The sequence below is a fragment of the Phocoena sinus genome, chromosome 14, assembly GCF_008692025.1.
Source record: "Phocoena sinus isolate mPhoSin1 chromosome 14, mPhoSin1.pri, whole genome shotgun sequence".
Classification (NCBI taxonomy): domain Eukaryota; kingdom Metazoa; phylum Chordata; class Mammalia; order Artiodactyla; family Phocoenidae; genus Phocoena; species Phocoena sinus.
The window spans coordinates 77,787,661-77,813,959 of NC_045776.1; the positions used below are offsets into that span (position 1 = coordinate 77,787,661).

The window sequence follows — 26,299 nt, forward strand, 5'->3', positions numbered from 1 at the left end:
GAAAAGAAATTTGGGGGAAAAAAATCCTAGTTATTAATAAAACTCTTAGCAAATTACGACTTTATTATTGTTTTTTTCCTTTTTTTTTTAACCGCACCATGCGGCATGCAGGCTCTTAGTTCCCCGACCAGGGATGGAACCCGTGCCCCCTGCAGTGGAAGCGTGGAGTCCTAACCACTGGATCGCCAGGGAAGTCCCAAATTACAACTTTAGAAGGCAGCTTTGATCATCTCAATGAAAGGTACTGCTCCCAAACATCATGTTTGAGATGAAATTTTAAAGTCATACCCAAGGCAGAGTGCCTGCTATCACTGTTTCTATTCACTGTGTACAGGAGGACCCCGCCAGCAGAATAAGTAAAAGAGACACAAACGTACAACAGCTGGAAAAAAAAAGAAGAAATAAAACTGTCGCAATTCAGACAATATGACGGTCTACACAGAAAAGCTGAAAGACCTAGCAAATTATTAGCACTAATAATTGATCCAGCAGAGGTGCTGATAATCAGACCCAGATCTAAGTCATCAACCATGTCCCTGTGCACCACCAGAGACTGCGTAATTTAAACAATTACCATTTACAACAGCAACAAAAAGTTACGGTACCCAGGAACAAATCTAGCAATATGTCAAAGAGCTGCATGTGGAAAACAATAAAATATTTTAAAGGACACTAAAGATGACTTAAGCGTGCAAGGAGATGTGTTTACAGACAGACAGACTGAGCAGGGAAGCGCAAGCAGGCCACACTCCTCACATGAATCCACGAATCCAGAGGAGCTCTGGGCCCAGCTACCATGCCAGAGCTTCGAGGCGCCTGACAAACGGGTACTGAAGCTGCACATGGACACCAGCCTACGAGGAGCCAGGGCAATGCTAACGGACTCCGTGGGGGCCTCGCCCCACTAGTCATTACGACTAACGATAAAGCCACAGTCAACGCGACACTGTGGTCTCGGTGCAGACACAGAGACCACGGGCCCGAGGAGCAGTCCAGTCAGGACGCAGAGGGCCTGCAGCCCAGCACTGTGCGCTCTCCCGCCAACCTCCCGGCCTCTCCCCAGCGGGCCAGCCCTTTATGGGTCTCAGTGTTTGTGTCCGCCAGGTGCTTTGGGTGCTAACAAACCACTTCATTGTTTATCTGCATCGTGGTGTATGCTCACTGTAGCCTAAAGAAGGAAAAACAATCCTGTTACCACACACAAATGTGGCCGGCAATAGGTCACTGTGGTAAGTAACATGGTAATTGGTGTTTTAAATGCTTTATATCGCGCAGAAATCCTTGGTGGATCATTATATAAGCATTTAAGAATATTTTAGAGATATTTGGGGAAATTGGTTGGGTTATTCAGGGAGAGGGAATGAGCTGGAAAAGCACTTTTCTCATTTAAAATAATGGAAAATGGGTGCCTGCTATCCAAAAGAGAAACCATCCAATACATTTTAAGGAACAGATTCTATCTGGGAAACAAGGGAAGCCCGTACTCGCTATTCAAGGAAACATACACATGTAACGAAATATTAAAATTTGCGTGGAAATAACAAATACTTTCAAACTAACTGGCGGTTACCTCTAGAGAGGAGAGGAGGGAAAGGGATAAGGAAGAATACCGAGGAGCCGCCAACGTACAGACAAGTTTTATTTCCTAAACCCGGAGGTGGAAATATAGAGACCAGCATGAGAAATTCCACCAGGCGTGTAAAGCACTGGGTTCTCTCATTTAACCCTCCAAACCACTTTATGAAAAACATTAGCCCCATTTTACACAGGAAGAAACTGAGGCTCAGAGGAAACCGAGGTCTAAATTCAAACTTCAAAGCTCAGCTACTTTCTATCATTCCACTCATCACTTCACCAAACAGTACCACAGCCAGTCATTAAGAAGTAGTTTGAAGTAACAGGATGTAATTAAATAACTATGTTTCTTTTCCTTAAAGAGACCAGTCTCTCTAGACTATAGCTGAAAGGGAGCTTTATGTCCAATAGGACACCAGGTCTCAAACAAGAGAACAAAATAGAACTCATTAACCTGGTCTGCAAAATGCGCATCAGGTCACCAACCTTGCCTAAAAGGAGTGCCGCTGCTGAGAACTTGAATATTTGCTTTTGCACATGGATGAAGAACTTGGGCCCAGTTCCCTCTCCCCTGCTTCTCCCTCCCTCCTTCCCTCTCTTCTGGGGGGAGATTTTACGGAAGACTGGGAAGTAACAGTTTCTTTAAGAACTCTTTGTACTGATCTGCTTCGGAACAAAGGGACTCTGAGATTCACAGAAGATCCTGAACTCTTAGTCCTGTTCTTTAAAATTAAATGTTTTCTCTGAGGTAATTGGAGATTCACATGCAGTTCTGAGAAATAAGACAAAGATCCAGAGCGCACTTCTCCCACGAGCAGATCACGGACGTGGATACAATCAAGAGCAAACCAGTTCCATCACCACCCTAGGCCCCCTTTTAACCTCTGTTGTTACATCTCCTCTCAGCACAGTGGAAATGAATCCTCAGGGCAATCACGATGTGTCACGGATGGCTCACCCTTCTGCACCTTGGCACCACCTTAATAAGAAGTGACTGGGGAAGTTGACAGGCTCCAGTGGGACCCCCAACTGCCGGGCAATGGTCAGGTAGAGCAGAGACATGCTGATTGGGATTCCAGTTCTGCGGATTAAAACCTAGCAGAGAAAAGAAGGCTTTAGCTTCACAGAGATGAATCACACCTTCTCACCCCTTCCCCACACCTTCTCAGTGGCCACCTACTGTGCATCAGGTGAGAGGACAGGTTTTCAGGCTTAAGTGGATGAATATTTCATTTACTTAGATCAGGGCTCTCGGACTACAGTCTATGGGCCAAATCGGGCCCACCAACTGTTTTTGGATGGCTTGCATAAGAAGAGTTTTAATATTTCTTAATGTTTAAAAAAGTCAAAAGAATACTATTTCATGAAACATGAGAACTATATGAAATTCATATGTCCATGTCCACATACAACATTCTACTGGAACACAGCCACATGCCTTTGTTTCCATATGGTTTGTGCCTTCTTTCGCTTGACCGTGGCAGAACCGAGTGGTTAGGACAGAGGGTACGTGGCCTGCAGAGCCAAGGAGAATCACTGTCTGGCCCTTCACAGAAAAAGTGTGCAGACCTGTGATTTGGGCCCTCCTTCTTCTAGGAAGAACGTAAGGCCATTTCAGATAACGTGTGTAAGATATGACAAAAGAAAATACAAGTCTCACGGAGAGCAACAGAACAGATATGAAAACAGAGACAAGTAGGAAACAAATAAAAAACAAGCATCAATGACGTAGCTGGTCATGTGTTTCCTCCAGTCTTCCCGGAAGCCAGTGCAAAAAGGCTAGTCTCATAGTTTAGTGTTCACAAGATGCAAACTGATCACACTGAGTCAGAGAAGTCCTATTTCTAGTCAGGAATTTACTTCAAGGGTTTTCAGAGGATGCTCTGTGATGAAGTAGGTAAAAGCCACAGCAATATCCTCACAGTAGAGGCAAAAATGAGTTTCACTGGGCATTGAGAGATGAACAAAATCTATTATTTGCCCTCAGTAACTGTACAGTTTATCAGAGATAAGCTTAATATATATATAATTATTACATTTTCTATCATACACATATTTACCTGGTGCATATATAAGTTTAGGGCATTATAGTAATCCATTCGGTTCCCCTTGAACTTCAGTTGGTCATAAAGGACGTAGTTCATGGCATCCAGCACCTGGCTCTGGAGTTCTATTTCCATTATCATGGAGGATTCACCTGAAATACAGAGACCTACTCTGAGGACACAAGCACAAATAACGTTGTGACCAGTGTCCCAAATAACCTTTAACATGCAGACACTGGCGATGTCCTAAGAATATACATCAGGTGTTACCAACCCAGGGTGGAAAAGACAACACGTTATTTGAGGTCTTTTACATCACCCAGGTGAACATGTGGTTGTATCATCAGTCGATTTTTGGGGACATAATGGGAATGCACTGCAGAATTCCCCAAATTAATCAATTACTCTACGTTTTCTTTTGCAAATACAGCTGTATCCGAAGCAGTTCCACACCTGCCTTGAAGGCCAAGCTGGGGTGGCGACTATTTATGCCCCGGAGGGTTTTGCAAACAAGCTCCACGATGCTGTCAATCTGGGCCTGAATGTCTCTGAGGCTGATGTCGGAGAGAGGATTGCAGTACTGGTCAATATACACTGCACCTGAAATGAACAAGAATTACCGAATAAATTCCTACTTCCACCTTTTCTTATCAGTGGTCATTCACCGCAGACTCCTGGGGCCACAGCTCTTCACACCACTCCTCCAGATGTGGTCCTATCTCGGATGTCAGGTCTGGCTGCTGCTAAGACACTGAGAAGGAGCAACATCCTTACAGCAAAGAAGATTACATTTCGTTATTATTATTATTTTTTTAATATACCAAAACTCTCTCAGAGGTCATGGACTCAAAAGAACTGTGTGATACATGCCATATCTCCACAGTCTACTAGGAAGAGAAATAAATACCATAAAGGAGATCTTTTCAAGCTACTCCTCTGTCCCTAATTTTCTTATAGTTCAAAATCCAACAACTCTGAAAACTTATAAGACAGTTCATTGAGACTTAAAAAAAAAATAGTTGAAAGCCCTCAATGTCAGATATACCATTTCAACAAATTATTTCTCTGAAAGGTGAGCCGGTAAATGGACTTTGGAGATAACTGGACTTTGAAATTAAACAGTTACACTCAGGAAACCCACAGCTAGTAAGTTGTACAGAGCACACCAGAGATACTGTCTCTCAAAAATCACTACTCTTCACCACCTTAGGTTACTTTTTTTTTTTTTTTTTTTTTTTTTTGCGGTACGCGGGCCTCTCACTGTTGTGGCCTCTCCCGTTGCGGAGCACAGGCTCCGGACGCGCAGGCTCAGCGGCCATGGCTCACGGGCCCAGCCGCTCTGTGGCATGTGGGATCTTCCCAGACCGGGGCACGAACCCACGTCCCCTGCATCGGCAGGCGGACTCTCAACCAGTGCGCCACCAGGGAAGCCCCTTAGGTTACTTTTTAACCCGAGACCCAGTGGGCTAACCTGCTCGTCTGCTATGGGACGTTTTCACTCGGGAAGCTGTAGAGTCACTTTAAATTCAAGAGGTCTCAAACCAGCTCAGGACCTGGATCCCCTACTTACACCCCAGTGGGTATCAAGAGACCTGGACACCAGCCCCAGTTCTGCCACCAGCCAGGGAATGGCTCCTGGGTCTCCTCGGGACTCAGTTCCCCCAGCTGTCGGCTGAAGGGCTTTATGCTGCACAGCTCCGCAGCCCGTCCTATCTGCTGCTGCTTCGACTTCGTCAACGGTGTCAGATGAGTCTAGCTGGTCACCAAGGATCAAAACCTTGGAGCCAATTTCTATTCGCTCAACTAGTTAAAAACCTTCAACAGCTACCCAGTGTCCACAGCACTGATGTGAATGAGCTGCCGAAAATTATAATATTACTTAATATTTGAAAGATGAAAGAGAAGCAATTGTTTTCATAAATAAAGCCTGTCAAGTTATTCCTGTGGAATAAACAGAAGATGCATGTGTGACGATTCCAGGGTGGTGAGGATATTTTATTTTAATGAACTGAAGCAGATACTTCCTGTCCTTCTGGATGGTTCAATCAACAAGAATCTGCACTACACACTGCGGAGTACATCCTGATCGTAACATAAGGACAAGGAACACAAGAAACACAGTGACTATTAAAGAAACACCTGTACACACAGGAAGCAGAGGATGGATAGGGTTTACCAGCCACTGCTACTGTAGGTCCGAGGCAGTAAAATCTGCAAGTGTTGCAGTTATCACGAAAACTTAATGCGAGTGAAACCTGAAATGAACTTGGAGGGTGAGTAGGATTTAGGAGGGAATCCTAAGGAAAAGATATACCACGAATGAGAAAGTGAAGCCAGGTGTATGTGTATGGCGCCAGTGAGGATAGTGGCCTGGCTGGAGCAAATGGGACACTTTAGAGAGTGATGGGGAAAGGCCTGGCTGAATTATGGAGGGCACTGAAAGCAGGCAGAGATTTAATTTCAAAAAGGAAATCAGCTGGCCACGTCGCAGGCTCACACGGAGTGCTGGAAAGGCTGGGTTTCAGGCTAGGCCGGCTGACCTGAGAGCAGGAGGGCGTGATGCCCATGAAAGCAAGTATTACTTAGAAAGCTGCTGCGGGGAGAGGTGGCAACAGCCTGCGCGACACCAAGAACAGAACGGAGACACGACTATGAGAAACGCTGGAAAGGATAAAGAATCAATGAATTGCGTAAGTCGCTGGGAGTAGGGAATGAAAGTGAAGGAAGAGTCATATCTGTATTTCATAACCATAATTTGTGGGAGTGTTTGTGTAATATGCTAGGAATTTAAAATAGTTTTTTAAAAATGAAGTCACGTTTTGTTCTTGCTCAACTCAGTAGGAACAGAAAGTTCTTCCCTTCATCTTGCCTGTCCACAGGACTTCTTTCCACTCAGTTCTCATTATGGACAACAAGACTCACTGACATGCAAGAACATTTTGTCCTCATTAAACTCCAACCAGAGAGGTTAAGGGATTTGCTTGAGGTCACATGGAGACAAAACTGGACACATTTATTTCTGATTTGAAATGAGGCTTCAAAGCTTAGAGACAGGGAATTAACCTCATTAGCTAAAATGTCAGCCTCATGCTTTGAACCGATGATGCATCTTTAAATTTATTTATTTATTTATTTATTTATTTATGGCTGCGTTGGGTCTTTGTTGCTACGCACAGGCTTTCTCTAGTAGCGGTGAGTGGGGACTACTCTTCGTTGCGGTGCGCGGGCTTCTCATTGTGGTGGCTTCTCTTGTTGCAGAGCACGGGCTGTAGGCGCGTGGGCTTCAGTAGTTGTGGCTCACGGGCTCTAAAGCGCAGGCTCAGTAGGTGTGGTGCATGGGCTTAGCTGCTCCGCAGCATGTGGGATCTTCCCGGACCAGCGCTCGAACCCGGGTCTCCTGCACTGGCAGGCGGATTCTTAACCACTATGCCACCAGGGAAGCCCGATGGTGCATCTTTATAAACACTGTCTCTTTAGCTGACCGCTAAAGATTTTGACCAGGTCTTAGCTCTGAATTTAATCGTTCTGCCTACCTAATTGATCAGACCATACAACCCAACCTCCAGAGGCCCATGTAGCAGTTCACTTTTCCACTGCTTTTCCATCAGGGCCACTTTCACTGCTGCTCTAAGGACAACTCAGCTGCCTATCAAAATATCAATGTTGAAGTCTCACCTTCAAGATATGATTCATAATCATCAGGCTGCTGAAGAAAAGCCTTAAGATTATTTAAAATTTTCTGTTGTCGCAGGTAATAAAGAATTTTTTTGGCGTAGTATTTCCAGGTCAAAGCTTTTCTGGAAAAAAACAAATAAACAAACAAGCAATGAGTCAATAAGAATTAAGATATTAAAATTCTCAATTATCCATCTTTTTACTTCACACTAATCATACCACGTTAAGAGTCTACTTAACAAGAAAAGTATAATTGGCTCACAAGCATATAGTACGTATCATGGAAGCTGACAGCACAATTTAGGGTTTGGCATTTGTAATTTAACACTAAGTTAGCTGTGCTGAAACTCAAGAAACAGTTATCCATTTGGCTTCAGATTTACTAATAGGAAATGAAAGAGAAACCTGAAAAGTCAGGGGAGCTGGGTGAGTCTCAGGAGACAGGAGAAAGGCATTTTGGAAGCTTTCTGGCCGCTCGGACCTTGGGCTGCTGCCTTTCTCCTTCTACACTCACTGCCATCTCATCCAGTCTCAAGGTTTCAGACACCATCCACACTGACACCCCCCAATTTATTCTCCAGAACAGGTTTTTCCCCTAAACTCCACACCTGTATATCCAACTGCTACAACCACATCCCACTTCAATATCTGATGAGACCTTAACTTTCTTCCCCTCCTAGAGTCATGCCCATCTCAGATAAAGGCAACTCCACCATCCAGTTAGGACGCCCTCGGAGCCATCCTTGACTCCTTGCTTTCTCTCACAGCCATATTCAATCCATCCACCTATGCTCTTAGTCCTATCGTCAAAATATATCAGAAATGTGAGCACGTCCAACTCATCTAAACCACCGTCCTCTTTTGTCTGTGTCATAGCAGCTTCCTGCTTTGATCCTTGCCCCTCACAGTCTACATTCGACATGGCAGCCAGAGGGCGCCAGGTGACATGTTAAGTCATAGCACAAAAACCCTCTGCCCCAAATTCTCCAATGGTTTTCCACGTCGATCAAAGTATATAAAAGCCCAAGTCCTAATGATGACCTAAAAGGTCCTTTAAACTCTCGCCCCGTTACCTGTCTGCCCTCAGTTCCTGTATCACCCTCCCCACCCAGTCCAGCCGCCAGCAATGCTGGTTTCCCGGCCGTTCCTTCCTCACACCTGGCTGGAGTTCACCTTAGGCATTAGCACTCAATTCCTCCCGACTAGAACATTCCTCCCCTGGGGATCTGCAATCTGTGCCCTCATCTCCTTGCAGGTTTTGACTGAAATGTCGCTTTGAGTAAGGCTTTCTCCCACCATTCTATTTAAAATTGTACCCCCCCGTATCGTTCCCTCACCCTCTCCCCTGGTTAATATTTCTCTATAGCACTTCTCATTTTCTAATATAATTAATGTCTTAACTTTGTTAAGCATCTCTCTTCTCCACTAGAGTGTGAGCTCCATGAAGGCAAGGTTTTTTTTTTTTTTTTAAGTTGAGCTCACTGCTGTATCCTCAGCTCCTAGAATGGTGTCTGACACACAGCAGATGCTCAATAAATACTTGCTGAATGATTGAAACTCTTCATCAGATCTCCCAAATATGCACAGGGATTATGGGAAGTAGGAGGGAGACAATCAATGATTAACTTATTGGCCTGGCTTCATAAATAAAGGACTCTCCAATCCTCAGGGAGTAAGTGAAAATGAGCAGAGCTAGGTTTTACTAGCTTTTTAACCTTTGAGCTATAAAGTGTACCAATCTAGAAAATCACATGAAACAAACGAATAGCCTAATGAATTATTATAAGGGAAACACCCTTGTATCCACCACTTAGGCCAAGAAATAGAACTTTGCAGAAACCCCAGAAGCTCCCCATGGGCCCTCTCCTCCCCCCCATGACAATGATCACAATCCACACCTCAATGGTCATCACTACCTTGCTTTTCTCTAGAGTTTTTGCAAATGTGTATTCCTAAACACTCCAGACTAGTCTGTTTACATGCTTTTAAGTCTCTTAATTCACAGGATCCCCCTTCATCTTTTTTCCCCTTGTATTTTATTTGTTGAAGAAACCTGGTTGTTTGACCTGTACTTTCCCATAGTCTGGAATTTGTTGACTGCATCCACATGGTGTAGCATAACATGTTCTTCTGTCTTCTAAATTCCTGTAAATTGGACGTAGAGGCTTGATCAGATTCAGATTCCATTTACTTGGCAAGACGACTTCATAGGTGGTAGTGAGTTCCATAAGGAGGCAATCATGCCTTGGTTGTCTCTTTCTGTGATGTCAGCAGCCATTGCTACTCAAAGGCCCAGGTCTGTTAATTCATTAGAGGCCATAAAGTGGTGATGTTCTAATGCAGCCATCCCTTTTAATTATTAGCTGGAATACTTCTATAAAGAATAATTTCCCCTCATCTACTATTTGGTCCCCCAGTGGCATCGTATGTAGGAATAGGCAGGATAAATGTTCACTTCTTTCCCTTTATCGTTTTCCAAAATAATAATTTGGGTTCTTATTATCCTCCAAAGGTGACCAATTAGTTGTTGTTAAGTATTATTATGAACTCATGGAGCTAAACATATTTGCTGTATTTCCACCCATTCTAGTTACTGTCCACGCTGATGCTCAAAATCGCTACATCTTTGGCCAAAGGAAGCCTCTTCACGTTGGCCCCTGAATACTTCTGACATGAAATATTGTTACTTTTCTCGCTACCTGGTTCTAGGCTTCCCAGATGCTTCCAGGGTCATCTTTTACATTGCCTGCTCTGGACCTAGAATCAGGCGCTTCTCCAAAAACCCTGGCTGCTTTTGATGGGGAGTAGGATGAAGACCACAATCTGAGTGCTAGGGATGATCATTTCTACTAGGTTGGTTATTGTTTCTAGACCTTTTCAGTGGGCAGATACGAAGTCTAGTGTATAAGTGTGTGTACACACACACACACACACATATACCTACACGTATTTAAACATAAAATATCTCATGAATTCATACTGACACATCTAATTCAAATTCAGAACTATACAGTTTTTACCTTCTTCTATTTTGTATCTATATCTTTTTTTCCTCCAGGAGAATCCTGCTTCTTCAGGATACCAGTGATGAATTAGAATACCACATAATCACTCATTTGCTTTATTCTACCTCGCTCTTTTATACACACACACACACACCAGCCTCAGAATAACAAGACCAATATTCTTATCACCTTGATGATTCCTGAAAACACCTAAATATTTTGTTCACGATCTCCCCCATCCTCTGCTCATTTCTTCTGGACAGCTGTGTTGTGTCTACACTGTCAGGGCGTACAGCCATCACATACAATACTTTTTCCCCTATCACCTGTCACTTGGATTTAATTCTACAAGTAAATATGTATTTAATGTTCACCACTAGTTCTTGCATCAGGGTCTCTTTAGCTATTTTGGTTGTCTGAAGCTCATTTTCTAGCATATTTTTCAGGTAGGGCTAAGAAGTCCCTGAGTTCTTTCAAGTGGATGAGTTTTTCCACAGCCCTTACACTTGGAAGTCAGTTTGGCTGGATATAAAAATACTCGGCTGACATTTTCCACCCTTGGGTATCTTAAATGTGTTACTCTTTTTTCTCTGGCAGAGAGTACTGCTGTTGAAAAGTTTAATGATTTCTGATTTGTTCTCCCTTATAAGTGGCTTTGTCTTTTTTGCCTGGATCCTCAAAGGACTTTTCTGTCTTTAAAATCTAGTAGTTTTACTGAAATATGTCTCAGTGCTGGTCATTCTGGGTCAATATTCCCAGATATAGTGTATGCCCTTTTAATATGTTGCTTCAAATCTTTATTTGTAGGATGTACTCTTCCTTTAAGACCACATAAAACACCATAAATGTAAACTGTTTTTAAATACCCAGGGACTGGTGCCTTAGCACCAACTACCCTTCTTCCTTCCTATGCTTTCCATACCCAAACAACAAGCATTTGCCAGGAATGAATACAAAGAGGGTCCTTCATGAAAACCGTCATCCCCAAATACTTACAAACAGGAGAGTATTCCTTATTATTAAAAAACAACCCCGTTTTAGGTTCAAAATACTTGTCAGGCCGAAGGGTACCATACTTATGATAATTTCTAAGAAGACTATAACGATACACACTTCTAGTGGCTGTGCATATTTAGTCTTTTTTTTTTTTTTTTACCAATCTGACAAGGAAAAATCCAATATTTCATTGTTATTTAACATTTCTTCGAAGAGTGAACTTAAAGGTCTTTTTACTTGACTGCCAGCCACTTGGACTTGCTCTTCTGAGAATGTTGTCCTCTTATCCTTTGTACATTTTTCAATTTCTTTTCAGAAATTTTAAGGATTCTATTGACTTTGTTTATGGTTTCTTTGGTCATACAAGTCTATTTGTTTAATTGCAAAATCATTTGTCTTTTTTTTTTTTTTATTGCTTTTGCATTACCAGTCTTGGTTAAGGAGGTATCCCCAGATTGTACATGAAGTCTCCTATTTTCTTGAAGGATTTTCATTGTGACAGTTTTAAATTTTAGGTTGTTTAATCTCTTGGAATTTAATTTTTGTATATGATACAAGTTTTACTTTCTTCCAGATGGATATTCAGTTATATCCAATACCATTCATTAAATAACCCATCTTCTCCCCTGTGAGTTTAAATATATTAAATTATCTGCTATGCTGAGACATGAATTTGAATTATCTTTTGCCACTGATATAGCTATCTATTTTTATTCAAATATTGTATTGTTTGATAACAGGTAGTGTCATAATATGTTCTAATATCTAGTGATGCAAGTTTCCCATTGTGATTATTTAAAAATTGTTTTTTCTGGCTCCTGTGAATTTACTATTCTGTATATATTTTATGACAATACTATCCATTCAAAACACACAGAACTCTCCCCTCCCAAAACTCTTGTTGGATCCTAACTGGAACAGCACTAAGTTTATGTATTAATTTTGGAAGAATCAACATTTTCATGATGGTAAGTCTTCTTATTCAAGGACATGTTATCTCTTACGTTTTTCAAACAACATTCTATAGTCTGACCTAGGAAACCCATCCCCAGGAATCTAATACTCAGAAATGAATGCACTAGCAACACCACCCTCCACAGTAACAAAATGGAGAAGGAAGTGGTCACCCATTAATGGGGGATGATTAAATAAGTTATGGTATATACTACAAAACAGTATGCAGCCATTAACAAAAGTGAATTTGATTTTTACCGTCGATTAGGATAGATTTCCACGGGGCAATGTTGAATGAGGAAAAAAAGATGCTGAAAAGTACCTATTATTTGATCTCAGTTTTGTAAAGTGATGATCCCCCTCCATCCGCATGTATATCATATTAGCATGGAAGCATACAACCTAGGTTGTCATCATAAATTATGGGACTGGGGGCTGGGAAGGGCAGTGCAAATGGAGGGAGAAGGAAGGAAAAAAACAACATAAATAAGGAAAAAAAAAAAAAAAGTCTGCACTAAACATCAAACCAAACCCAAAACAACCAATAAACTGAGTATGTATAATATTTATGTATTTAACAGTTTATGTGTATGTATGTAAAAAGGCCAGGTCGACTTTTATTTTTAAGGCTGCACAATACTGACTATTAGATCACACTTCAATTCATTTATAGATAAACCAAAATAGAAACAGAAAAATGACCTCTGCATCAGAACTCATCCAAGGCCTAGAATAGTGACACATCTTACCTCTCCCCACAGCTGTTCCACTGATAGATATTTCTCTCTCCTAAACCCCCTTGAAAACAACAAGAAAAATGTCTTGCTCCCTGTTTGTGAGACATTTCACAATAATCTCTCTTAAGGAAGATGTTAAACTAGCACTCTTATCTTCCATCACTAGTAAAGTTTCTAGAACTTTTAGAGCAGAAAATCTTTTTCGTAGGTTAAGCTTAACTTTTTCCAGATAAGCTGGAAGCCAAGTCATCTTTCAGGTAAACTGGAAATTAACCTTCACAGCAGAAAATATAAGGCATAAAAAAATTTAAGCAACAACCAAGAGAGAATGGATTCTTCTTAATCAGGAGAGAAAAAAGGCTCAACCAAATATCTATAATGTTCATTGCCAAAGTAAGATTACTGCTTACCAGAATTCAGAAATTGTAAAAAAAAAAAAAAAATTATCCATTACATTAAGACATACGTAAGAAATTTTTTTAATTCAACTAATGACAGGCAAATTTGGTGGTAGCAGATGAAGAGATGACAACAAAGAAAAGATAATCTGTATTACCCAAATGATATACAGATACAAGTACCCAGAGCACAGTATTTGACCCATAGGAGGACTAAATATTAATTCTCCCAAAAGGATTTTTGCACCATTTCTTTAAATATCAATTGTCTTGGGGTATTTAACTTATATACATGGAATTTTTCAAAAATATAACTATGGCAACATGAATGTAACATGAAATATTTGGAAATACATGTACCACAGTTCAGTCACATACAAATTACAGCAATTAATTCTGGAGTTATTATTAAAACACACAAACAAACTAACAAAATCCCTGATAAATCTACAGCTTACCTTCCTTCCATATTTAGGATACACACCAGTTCATCCTCAAAAAATATCTCTGGTCCCTCAAGATTCTCAATGTCACTAAAACCGTTACAAGGGACCTATGAAGAAGAGACACAAAGAGGCCTCAGTAACGAGTAATAATGTTGTCACTCTCACACACAAATCTGAGTTGCAAACAAAGCTGCTCATTTCTATGGAAGTGGTTAACACCTCTCCCACACTATCTTGCACCACCCACCCACTAGAGGTGCAAAGGAACATGTGGAGTAACAATAATTTGTTCAGATCGTAACTGTTAGCTGTAAATGAATTATCTTTTCAAAGACTGGAATTTCTGAAAGTGATAACTTACATCGGAAATGTGAAGAAAAACAGCTCTGAAACGAGGACTAGAAATACAAAAATCTCCTAATTCACAGTAACTATTCTGTGCAGTCTACGCTGTACTCAGCTAGGAGTGTGGGGCCAGAGAGAGAAGTCCAGTGCTTTGGGCAACTCTTAACCGACTGGGCATGTTTCTCCTCTGTAAATTGAGGTGGTGGTACCAATGAGTTTTAAGATCCCCTTGGTTTAAAATTCTATTACTTCTCCCACTTTTCTTTTTGAAAGTAGCCAGGAAATTTCTTGTCAACCTGTGTGCATGTTGAAAACACAGGAATACAAGGGTCCTGAGCCAAAGTAATCATCCACCCACAGATCAATCCTAAGTATACTGCTGTTATGTTCAAAGTCCTTGACACGCTTCTAATCAAGCAGAGGTACAGGGAAAGAGGGAGCTGGGGAAAAAACACAACAATGCCTTATTATTAGACAAAGGCACAAGCTGTTAAGTATGCACACAAAACCAGCTGGACTGTAAGTAGAGACAGCAAACTAGCAGCCCATGTCCAAGTGCATTAAACACATCCAGCACCCACATATATGTATGTGCAAACACATTTAAACCAGAATGGAATACCTGTGATGATGAATGCTCTTAGCCAGCGTATGGCTTATCCAAAGTAGGACATAAATTCTGACCATTCTAACATGAACAAACATTTATAGAAATGAATTACACTAGGAAATAGCTAGTTTTATTCTCTATAGGGGAACAAGTTCAAATTTGTCCAAAGTTCAAATTTTCCCTTTCAAAACTTGAAAAGCCTTGAAAACATTTCAAAACGTATGAACTTCATTAAGCAATAGTAATTAAAATCAGAAATAGGAATTAATCTTTAGTAAACCAGGAGAGTAAAATAAATCAGACTGGCTCCATTTCTAGACCTCCGATCAGAAATAAACTTAAAATATTAGCGTGGACTGTTTTCCAGAATTTACAAAAAGTTAAGAATCAGGACCCGATACAGAAACTTCTGTGAGATATTTTGTGGAAGGGAAACCAACCAACCCACCCATGCACTTCAGCAATATTAAAAAACAAACAAACAAACAAAATAACTTTCCAGGGATAATGAATACAAGACGATTTAATTGAGGGAGTAATAATTCTTGATTTACAGGTATGTCTTGATTTTAGACATGTCTTAATCCTCTGTTACCTTAACAAATAATGCAGTTCACTACTGGTTAGAACCTGCAAAGCCAGAGAGAAGAACCATATTAATTTTGGCAACGCTTCTGGAAAATAACTGGGTGAAATCTGTAGTGTTTAATCATGGATAATACCCCCAATCATGTGGAGGTTGCAAAATATATGTTTAACCCAATTAAAGAGAAACAATGCTGATCACTGCGCTGCGGGTCCCTCCTTCCCTCTCCCTCCCCCTCTCCCCCAATTCTCTCTGGCTTTAGAAAAGTAAAGCTGGCAGGGACAAATGGCTTCACGTTGCTGGATAGCAGGAAAAGGACACAATGACTCTTGCAGCCATCTAAGTGAGGAAGGGATTGTGAGAGCACTGAAAAGGGAGATAGCAAAAAGAGCTGGATGAGCTCATGCCTACAGACCCAGACGCAGACACCACTACCATGCAAATGCTTAGAGCTCCATCAACAGATCCTTACGTGCTCTGAAAAGAACCTCTTTGAGAAGGAGGCTACAATCTTCCGGGCCTCTAACCCAGCTTTTTGCCGAACTTTATACTCCTCCAACCAATTGACGTAGTCGGTGGGGCTGTAGTGTTTCATAAGGGAAGGCCACCTACAAGGAGAGAAACACCCCCTCAGCTTAAGAGAGCCTCAAAGGCAGACAAACACGAATCAAAGGCAGCCTTGGAAAACAGGGAAAGCGGCTGGGTTTAGGGGTCAGAGGGGCCCTGGCGATGGACCTAGTTCAAATCTCCACCCGGCACGCACGCACTCGCTTTCGGCGTGACCTTGGCGTAGCAGTATGAATACTGTGTTTCCACTCCCCATTTATAAAATGCGGACAGTGGGAGCAACAACAATCATAGTGATGACAATCACAGTTAACATTAATTGCGCGCCTCCGAAGAGCCGGGCCCTGTGTAAGTGCTCCCTATACATCAGCTCATCTAATCACCACAGTAAAAGGTAGGTCTAATCAACACCGTTTAAAGTCGATGAATGAGGCTCAAAAAAGGGAAGTCGCTACCCCCAAGGTCGCACGGCGAGTACGCCAGGGCCAGATTTTATCCCGGGTCCCACACCGAAATCTGTGCTCTCAGCCAACAGCCAAGGGATGATGCGCCCGCTTCCTCCAAGGGCTGTAAGCAGCACTGCATCACCCGGTCCGTGTAAACATTCTAGCACAGAGTCGGGCACAAAAGAAGCGCGCATGATGGATTAGCCGTGATACCACCGTCGTCATCCTTTATGGAGGGGCCGGCTGCTGGGCGCTTCCCAATGCGCAATCTGGACACCGGCGGGTCCGCTTGGCGTGGACCGAGGGGCCGGCGGCTGGAGGCCTTTGGTCTGTCTGTCCGCGGGAAGGGGTCCGGGGGTGGGATGCGGGGGTGGGGTCCGCGCGCGGGCAGGGAGGTGGCGGCTCCGGGCGGCCAGGCCCGGCCCCGTGGGGCGCAGAGAGGGGGCGCGGGAGGCATGGGCGGCGGGCTCACCTCACCCGGAACTGCTCCTTCCACACCTTCCCGCTACTCTGGCACAGCTCGCGCAGCCGCCGGCAGGTGCTGGAGACGCGGCCGATGTCGGCGGCCGTCAGCGAGCCGCTGCACAGGATGTACTCCAGCACCTCGCCGGGCAGGTTGACGAGGCAGCTGAGGCCCGCTGCCTCAGGCGCGGCCTCCTCCGCCAGCGCCGGCACCACTTCCATCGCGCTGTCGACCCGCTGCCGCCGCCATCTTGTCCGCGTACCTGGGGCCGCCGCACGCTGCGCGCGCGCGCCAGGGCGCCCCGCTTCGCCCCGCCCACCCGCCTTGAGGGTGGGCGCCAGGGTCGCCCCACCCACGCCCGTGGCCACACCCCCTCGGCCCCAGCTGCTCTCGAAGGGCTGAGCTGGGGCCGAGGAAAGGAAATGCGTTTTGGAAAATAACAGCGCGGTGGGGCCTGGAAGCTGTGAATGGACAATAATAGTGGCATCCATGTTTATTATGTGTGCGGAGCGTTTCCTGTCAATGAGCTCGTCGGCCCTTACCAATAACCCTATGAACTGTTCTTCTCCCCAAGTTACAGATGGGGAAACTGAGGTTCAGGGAGATAGATAGACTTGTTGGGAGTCCCTTGTCCTAGATTCTAATCCAGATCCGCTTGTCTGCTTGACTGTATGCTAAACAGTATGCTGTAATAATAACAAACTTAATATTCATGAGCGGGTGCCCTGCCAAGCACTCTAACTCCGTTCTTCAAGGACGCCTCATTTGAGCCCTCTGCCATAGGTACCACATTTTATATACGTTCTACAGATAAGGAAAACCTGGCTCATAAAGGTGGGAGTCACTAGTTGAAAGTCACAGAGACAAAAAGTGGTCGAACCTGGATTTGAATCCTCCAAACAGCAGTTCCCATTCACCTGTGGGTGGGCACTCTCTTACTTCCGTGCCTGCACCTATTTATTTATTTTTCCAACTCAGTTTAGTTTCGTGACAGGCCCTGGGCTGTGTGCCTTGGGGATACAGAGGTGAATAAGACAGTGTCCTTGCCTCCCAGGAGCTCAAAGTCCTCCCCGGCCTCTCTCCCATCCCCACCCCCTGTAATTTACCTTGTCCCCTCCCAAAGATTCCTGCCTTGGAAAGGGCCAACCATCCCTCCCTTCCTGCAAAACTGGAACCTGCTGCCATCCTTGCGACCTCTCTTTCCTCACCCTCTGTATCCCAATGCCCATAGAGGATAACATATCCAAGCCTCCATTTCCACATCTATAAAATGGGGATAACAATAGATCTTCCTATTAAATGAAACAATACATATACATCAGTTCCTGTTGCTGCATAAGAAATAAACCCAAAGCCTAGGAGCTGAAAACAACCTTGTTTTTGTGCTCTTGATTTTGTAGGTCGGGAAATGGGGAAGGGCTCAGCCGGGCAACTCTGAATTGGAATCAGGTGGTAGCTCCAGATTCTCTGCTTTCAAGCACTGCATGCTTTCAAGATCCCACAGGGCCTGGAAAAAGTGTTGAGATCTTAAAGTGTGCTAGGAAACACTACCTGTATTCAAATGCCCAACAGAGGTTAAGTTCTCTGTGCCTCAGTTTCTTCAGAGAAACTTTTTTGTGGGAACAGGAAAGCAATTCTCTTCTCTAAAAGATCACTCCTAATATTTCTCAAATCTATCTCCTTCTCTGTCCCCTCAGCCACTGTCCCAGTCCATGTCTCCAGGGTGGCTCTTAAACAGTGCAGGCCTGGCCCTGAGAATGTGAATATCAGCCTTGGTGACACGCAGACCTCGGTAAGGTTTGCAGCCCGTTAAGTGGAAGGCAGGCCCCCACAGCTGCACAGGTGGTTGGTAAGACATTCTTGTGAACGATTATGGATTTCTTTTCAATGACAAATTAAAATTAAACTCTCCTACCGATCCAGAAAATCCTCTCCAAACCCTAGGAAAGGAGAACAGTTTTATTGTTGAACAAGCATTAAACTAGATGGTGATGCACATCGCAGGTAACCTGCTAATGAGATTACAAAGCCAGAAAGAAATCCCACCCTTTTGTATACAGCCAAAACATTTCATCGTGTACATGCTTCTGAGATTAATGGTGGCTTGTAAATTACCATTCACTTAAAAAAGTAAGAGGACCTGATCACACTTTCCCTAGTTTATTCTTTCCAAGTTCATCCTAAGGTCACCTGGCAAATGGGGTACACATTGTACTACCTGCCTTTGTCTCAAGAAATAATAAAATTGCTCATCTTTGTGATAAGCTGGTGGTTACAGCCTGAAATGGAGTGCTTAGACTCCCACATCGCAGGGAGAAAAGGACACTACCTTCCTTGATATTTGCATTTCAAAGAGATGGTTCCCAGGCCCTTAGGAGAAACATTTCTGGGCTGTGACATTGGCAAGAGGCTTATTTAGCCTTTGAAAAGATTTGCAAAATGTATGGTAGACATACAGTGGAGTAGTATTCAGCCATAAAAAGGAGTGAAGCACTGACATGTGCTACATGGATGAACCTTGAGAACATGATGCTAAGTACAAGAAGCCTCACACAAAAGGGGAAATATTGTATGATCCCACTTCTATGAAACATCTAGAATAGGCAAATTCATAGAGACAGAATGTAGATTAGAGGTTTACCAGGGGCTGGGAGGGAGGAGGGAATGGGGGGTTATTGCTGAATGGGTACAGAGTTTCTGTTTAGGGTGATGAAAAAGTTCTGGAAGGAGATAGTGGTGACAGTTACACAAGAGGAATGCCCTTAATGCCATTGAATTGTATACTTAAAAATATTTAAATCGTAAATTTCCTGTTATGTAGAGTTTACCATAGTAAAAAAAAATAAAAATAGCACCCACAGAAAAGATTTACATCTGTATCAAAGAGACAGAGGAAAGATTTACACATGCAGAATTTGTCAAGGAAATACTCTAAGAAAGGAAGGAGGGAATGTGTCTCTTTCCATTTTGGCAACAGGGAAAATTCTAAGTTTTTAAGGTACCCTTTCACTGAACTGCTGACTGTATTTAACACAGAGCTCGTCCCCCGCTACCTGAGTTCCTGTTTAAAATCCCCTAGCAAAAGCCCAAATCCTTGACTCCCCAGAGTTCCTCCTGGGTGCCCTCTCCCTGCTGTAGCAAAAGAATAACCCTATCTTTGTGGACCACCGGTGTATTTCTGGTTATCTTTGGCTGGAGGACTTCGACGTTCCTCTCCCACGAGATCGCCACAGTCCAACTAGAGAGACCATTTCAATCCCCCTCAACATCTTCTATGGCTTTCCTTGTTCTCGAAATAAACAAATACATCCTTTCTCTTCTGATACAGCCCCTAGACTCTCCCTCCCACCTGCTAATCCAGGGCCACTTTCCTGGAGTGTCTGCAGCTCCTACTCACCCTTTAGGGTCTAACTCAAGCTCTTGCCTGCAGAAACACGTCTGCTGACCACAGACTAAGTCTGCTTCTGTCTCTGCCCGTGCAGAACCCTTTTATCCATTCAGTACACACTCCCAAACTGTCATAATACACACCTTGGTGTGATTATCAGATTCACACCACCAGCACGGGCTGATTTTTCGGGGTGTGGACAAAGAATGTTGCCTCCCATTTCAGTAAACAAAGAATGCTGCAGCCATCAAGCCGTCAGCTGCCCCCGATGGTGCACCCTGAGGGGGATTCAGGATGGAGAAAAACAGGGTACTGGCCCTACATAGTCAAGATGCCCATCAAGGAATGATTTTAATAAGCCCAGACTCTTGCATATTTTCATATATAGAAAAGCACTAAAATCAGTAACTTGAGATGTCTGTTTTTTTGTGATTAGCAGTAATCTTTTGATGTTCGACTACATGTTTTGTTTTTGTTTTTTCAGCAAAAACTCCTGTATATCCTGGTTCCTCCCTTTCCACTTTGGGACAGTTCCCCAGAGCTATCTGAGAGGCTGCCTTCCCAGGCCAGAGTCCTCAGTAAGGTCCCCGAATAAAACATGACTTGAAACTTTTAGGTTGTGCTTCTTTTTGCTGTCAGTAGGGGCCTGAAGCTTTACTGTTTGCAGGCCCTGTTTTATTTTATTTTTTTGGCCATGCCCTGCAGCTTGCGGGGAACCGGGGATCAAATCTGGGCCCTCGCAGTGAAAACTTGGAGTCCTAACAATTGGACCACCAGGGAATTCCTGGAGGCCCTGTTTTAGAAAAGGAACACAAAAGGATGAACTTGTAAGTCAACAGGAGGGCATTTATGTAGAATGAGGAAGAAGGTGCCTTGGATGTTGGACCCAAAGTTTATCATTAATTCGATGATAAACACATTTCTTCCTATAAAAGGTAACCTCCGTAAAAGCAGGGCCTCTGTCCCATTTTGCTCAAATATTTACTGAAGGTACCGCTAGGGTGTATGAGAAGGTTTTGTGCTATCGTACAGACACAGCTCTGCCCGGTCACCCCTGGATGTGTGTGGCTTTTCCCCTCACCCACCCAAGTCTCCTCAGTCACCTAATTGAGGAAGCCCTGCCTGGCCACCTCATTTAAAACCCTACTGTCACTCTGCCCTGCTTTGTTTTTCTCTAAAATTTCTTATCACCACCTAACATACTCTTCAAGAAAACCAGTTATGTCTCTCTCCTTCCAGTAGAATGTGAACTCTACTGGTTGTTCTCCAATGTCTACAAAAGAGCTTGACACATACTAGGTCCTCCTTATATTTCTAATGAATGAGTGAAATTAATCCTATGAGTGCAGAGCAATTGAGCTGGATGTATTTTGCATGCGGGGTGGAAGTGAATCTTTGAGGGCCAGAGAGTAGGCTGAATAATGGCTCCCACAGATGTTCACATTCTAATCGCAAGAACCTGTGAATAGGTTACTACGACGTACGGGTTTTTTTCCCCCCTCGACAGTTGCCAAGTGATTCTCCGACACCAGCTGGGTGTCCCTACAATTCAACTCAGTGCTGACACCATCTGCCTGATACTCTCGAGCAGGAGACAGATCCCACAGGTTAAGTGTTCAGTCCTGCCAGACTGCTCCCCCCCGGCCCCGCCCATATCAGAAGCCACATTGCAAGTCCATATTGTCACCTGTGCTTCTGCCAGTCTGGCTACAGGTCGGAGCTCCCCATGACGCCCCTTCTTGTGTTTGATTAACTTGCTAGAGTGGCTCACGGAACTCAGAGAAATGTTTTGCTTACTAGATTCACCAGTTTACTATAAAAGGTATAACTCAGGAACAGCTGGATGGAAGAGATGCACAGGGCAAGGTATGGGGAAAGGGCGTGGAGCTTCTGTGTTCCCTGAGCCCATCACTCTCCCTAAATATCCACATCTTCACCAACCTGAAAGCTCTCCAAACCCCATCCTTTTGGGTTTTTACAGAAGCCTCATTCCATAGGAATGATTGATCAAATCACTGGGCATTTGGCGATCGATTCAACCTCCAGCCCCTCTCCCCTCCGAGGAGGTCAGGGGCATAGGACTGAATGTTCCAACCCTCTAATCAGCTGGTTGGTTCCCCTGGCAACCAGCCCCTTCCTCAGGTGCTTTCCAAAAGTCACTGCGGTAACATAAGCTCAGGCGTGGCTGAAAGGGGTTTGTTAATAACAAGACACCTTTGTCACTCTTATCACAGGAGATTCCAAGAATTTTAGGAGTTCTGTGCCAGAAATAGGATCAAGACCAAATATATCTTTCCTATTATAAACCACAATATCACAGGTATCTTACATGGCAAAAGGGACTTTGCAGATGTAATTACGTTAGGAATCTTGAGATGCAGAGATTATCCTCTACAATCTTGTGGGCTCAATGTAATCACAAGGGTCCTTATAAGAGGGAAACAGGAGAGTCAAGGTCAGAGAGAGGGGATGTGACGATGGACACAGAGGTGGGAGTGATGCTGGGCCATAAGCCAAGAAATGTGGGCAGCATCTAAAACCTGGAAAACGTAAGGAAATGGATTCTTCCCTAGAGCAGCAGCAATAAGAAATCAATACAGATTAAATACAGATTTTACTTTTCTGTTGCTGCCATAACAGATTACCACAACTTAGGGGCTTAAAACAACATAAATGTATGATCTTATGGCTCTGGATGTCAGAAGTCTCAAATGGGTCTTACGAGGCTAAGATCAAGACATCAGGAGAGCTGTGCTCCTTCTGGAGGCCCTGGGTGAAAATCAGTTCTCGGCCTTTCCCAGCTTGTAGAGGCGACTTGAATTCCTTGGCTCATAGCGGCATGACTCCAACCTCTGCAGCAATAAAGCAGTATGCCAGGGAGATTTTGTAACTGTTTGTTACTCAGCATTATCGTGGCAATAGGTTAACAGTTACATAGAAGCAGGTGAAATGCACACACACACACACACACACACACACACACACAATTGCAAAGCAGTACCTCCATGATGCCAAGCGATTAGTACAGGCAGGAAGTATAGTTGGTGGGTAGAGGAGGGCTTCCCTGAAAAGGCAGTGCTTGAGTCCAGCTCTCAGCAACAGAGGTGGGATCCGCAGAGGTGAGAGGGCAAAGTGGGCTTTCTAGGTAGGGGGTGTGCTGGAGGCAAAGGCCAGCCAGAAGGAAAATAAAAGCTGTGTTTAGAGACCTTGGGGCGAATCAGTGAAGCTTTGCGTGGAGCAGTGGCTGAAACAGAAACCCAAAGGCTGCTTGTGGCCAGAGCGGGCACTGAGTGTTGGCCGGAGGGGTTGGTCTTCCCGCTCTGGTCCCTGGTGGCCCCGAATGCCTTTGAGCGAAGGCGAGACGGGCCGAAAGAGATGTTTCTGGAAAGGCAATCTGGGGGCAGTGTGTGCTTTTCAAGGAAGGCGATGCTATTAGCACCAGCTTGGAGGAACACGAAACAGGTGTCTTTCTTCCTGCCGATTTTGCTGGAGGCTTTTCTGCTAATAACTGCATTTCCATTAGCGACTCTTTTTAAAGCCTTCAAAATGAAAGTGATTCAATTACTCACTGCGTAATGTTTAATTAATGCCACAGATACTACACCTTGAGTTGATAGTATGTCTCAGAGGCTTTCTCACATTTAATAGCTTCTTTTCCCCAACACATCCTTATGAGATGTGGGGCTCATCACCCTCGAAGACCTCAAAATTCTTGGAAACAGTAAATTAGTGAGGAGAGAGTGGGGCTCCCAATATCAACTTCCAACCTCGACTCTGAGTTCCAGCTGACAAAACCAAGATGCCGAGAAGCCAGGAGACCACCCACCCCTGTCCTCCCACCCTGTTCCCAGGTCTAGTAATACAAAAGATTTGAGACTTAAAAAAAATCACTTTACTAATTACTTTGGTTTTAATCTTCTGCTATTTGATTAACTTAATCTTATTTTCCTCAAGAGGCTATTGCGAAAGTGATTTCCTTTTACTGATGTGGGTTAAGCTCTATATTGATTGTAAATACTTCCCCTGTTTTTGCTTCCTTGGCGATTTTGCCAAGGGTACAATGAAAAAAATAAGAAGTACATTTTTACTATTTAACTGACTGCAAAGCCCATATTCTGTAATGATCTGCAGTGATTCAAAAATCCTTTTTCCCTCCTCCCCTACTTGTTTTCCATCCCCTTCTCCTTTCGATTTGTGGTTGGGAAGGTTCTGTTTTGGTGTAAACTTGGATTTTTTCACCTGGTTGCCAGGCAACAGAAGCCACCCCATTCGGGATGCATATAAATGTTAAATTGTCCCCAGCCACCTTTGAGGCTGGGCTTGTCAAAACTCCAGTGTGTGTATGAATCACGTCAGGGAGCTGGTTAAAAACGTGGGCGGTGTCAGACCTTATCCCCAGCGAGCGCTAATGAGCAGGTGTGGGGAGAGGCCAGGACCTGGCTTTTAAAACCAGTGGCCCCTGTGATGGCAGGTGGTCTGGGAAACGCAGTGCCTAAGTATCAAATGACAAATGGCATCAACATGGGGCTGTTTGAGCTTCAGTAAGAGAAAAGGGCTGAGAAAGTTGGAAGGAACCAGAGCTAGAACCTTAGTTTACTTGTGCATAGGACTCTTCAATTCTATCCTATTCTATTCCATTCCAGTCCATTCCGTTCCATCATGTTATATGTGTGTTGCCTCATTTAATCCTATCGCAATGCAATGAAGTCAAAATGATCACAGCCTATTTTACAGTGAAGAAGTGAAGGTACAGAGAGGTTAGGCAACCTATCCGAAGTTGCACAGCTAGGAAGTAGAGGAGCCAGGATTCGAATTGTGACGGTCTCTTAGCAGCAGCACTGTGTCGACTGGAGAAAAACGCACAACCTAAAAGTTGAGAATTATGTTTTACGTGGAACCTTACTGAGCACTCTAGCCCGGGAAGGCAGCCTCTCAGATAGCTCTGAGGAACTGTTCCAAAGAAGTAAGGGAGGAGCCAGGATATATAGGCGTTTTTGCTGAAAAAAACCCAAACAAACATGTAGTCAAATATCAAAAGATTACTGCTAGTCACACACACACAAAACCCCCCAGCTATCTCAAGTTAATGGTTTTAGTGCTTTTCTATGTATGGGAAGATGTTAACAGTCTGGACTTATGGAAATTATTCCTTGCATTTACATCTTAACTATCAGAGCCAGCATCTTGTTTTTCTCCATCCGGACTCCCCTTCCAGGTATGCCATGGGGGAGGGGTGGGCTGCAGAGGCCGATGGCTTGATGGCAGGCAACATTAGTTGTTTACCAGAATGGCAGGGAACATTCTTTGTTTACTGAAATGGCAGACGACATTTTTTTTATTTGGTCCACAACAAGGTGGTGGTTAAAAATTCAGATTCGAGAGCCGGACAGTCTGGACTCAAACTCCACATCTAACATTTACTGGCTATGTTGACTGGCTGACCTGCTTTCGCCTTAGTTTCCCAGGTTTTAAATTGAGGAGAGCAATGGTAACGTGTCAAAGCATTTTTGTAAAGATTGGCATTTGATGACTGTTAGCCATTATTTTCATTCATTTTTGTAGGAGAGCGTGGGTCCAGGTACTGAAGCATCCCCTGACTCCTGCTTCCTCTCTGATCTGCATCTCATGTTTGAACTTGGGCCTGAGGCTCAGGGATGGGGCAGAGGTGTCCAGGAACCATGTGTTTGCTGTTGGATAAATAACTCTGTAATTTAAAAGGTTGAATGTCGAATGTTTCGTGCTTTCTGACCAGGAAATAGGTGTGAAGGTCAAAATGCCCCAGCGTCTAAATGGCCACGCCCAGAAGGGCATGATAAAGCCCACCGCCCCACTTGATCCTTTTATAGTGGCCACTCCGTCAGGGTATTTGGGGTCGGTTCCTCTTCGTCTGTCCTTTTAGGGCTTTTGAAGTCTCTGCCTTTTGGAACTCGGTCTGTAGCCAGTCAGGAACTAGGTTCAGGGTCTCAGGGTTGTCGTACAGGGAAGAATGGCTGAGGGAGACGGTGGTTCCGTCTCTTTGGGGGTCCTTCCTAGGGATGCAGCTGTGATGGGGGCAGAGGTGTC

The 26,299-nt window shown here is 43.8% G+C and overlaps 1 protein-coding gene across 1 annotated transcript in view; it reads right to left on the bottom strand.

Moving 5' to 3' along the window:
- The window catches only part of FBXO21 (F-box protein 21), a 37,304-nt gene extending 20,207 nt beyond the window's left edge, over positions 1 to 17,097 (bottom strand). The window contains 8 exon segments of the mRNA XM_032602391.1: positions 2,534 to 2,670; positions 3,636 to 3,772; positions 4,074 to 4,220; positions 7,296 to 7,417; positions 13,844 to 13,938; positions 15,845 to 15,980; positions 16,858 to 17,078; positions 17,080 to 17,097. Coding sequence (XP_032458282.1) covers positions 2,534 to 2,670; positions 3,636 to 3,772; positions 4,074 to 4,220; positions 7,296 to 7,417; positions 13,844 to 13,938; positions 15,845 to 15,980; positions 16,858 to 17,078; positions 17,080 to 17,097 — 1,013 coding nt within the window.
- Positions 17,098 to 26,299: the final 9,202 nt, after the last annotated feature.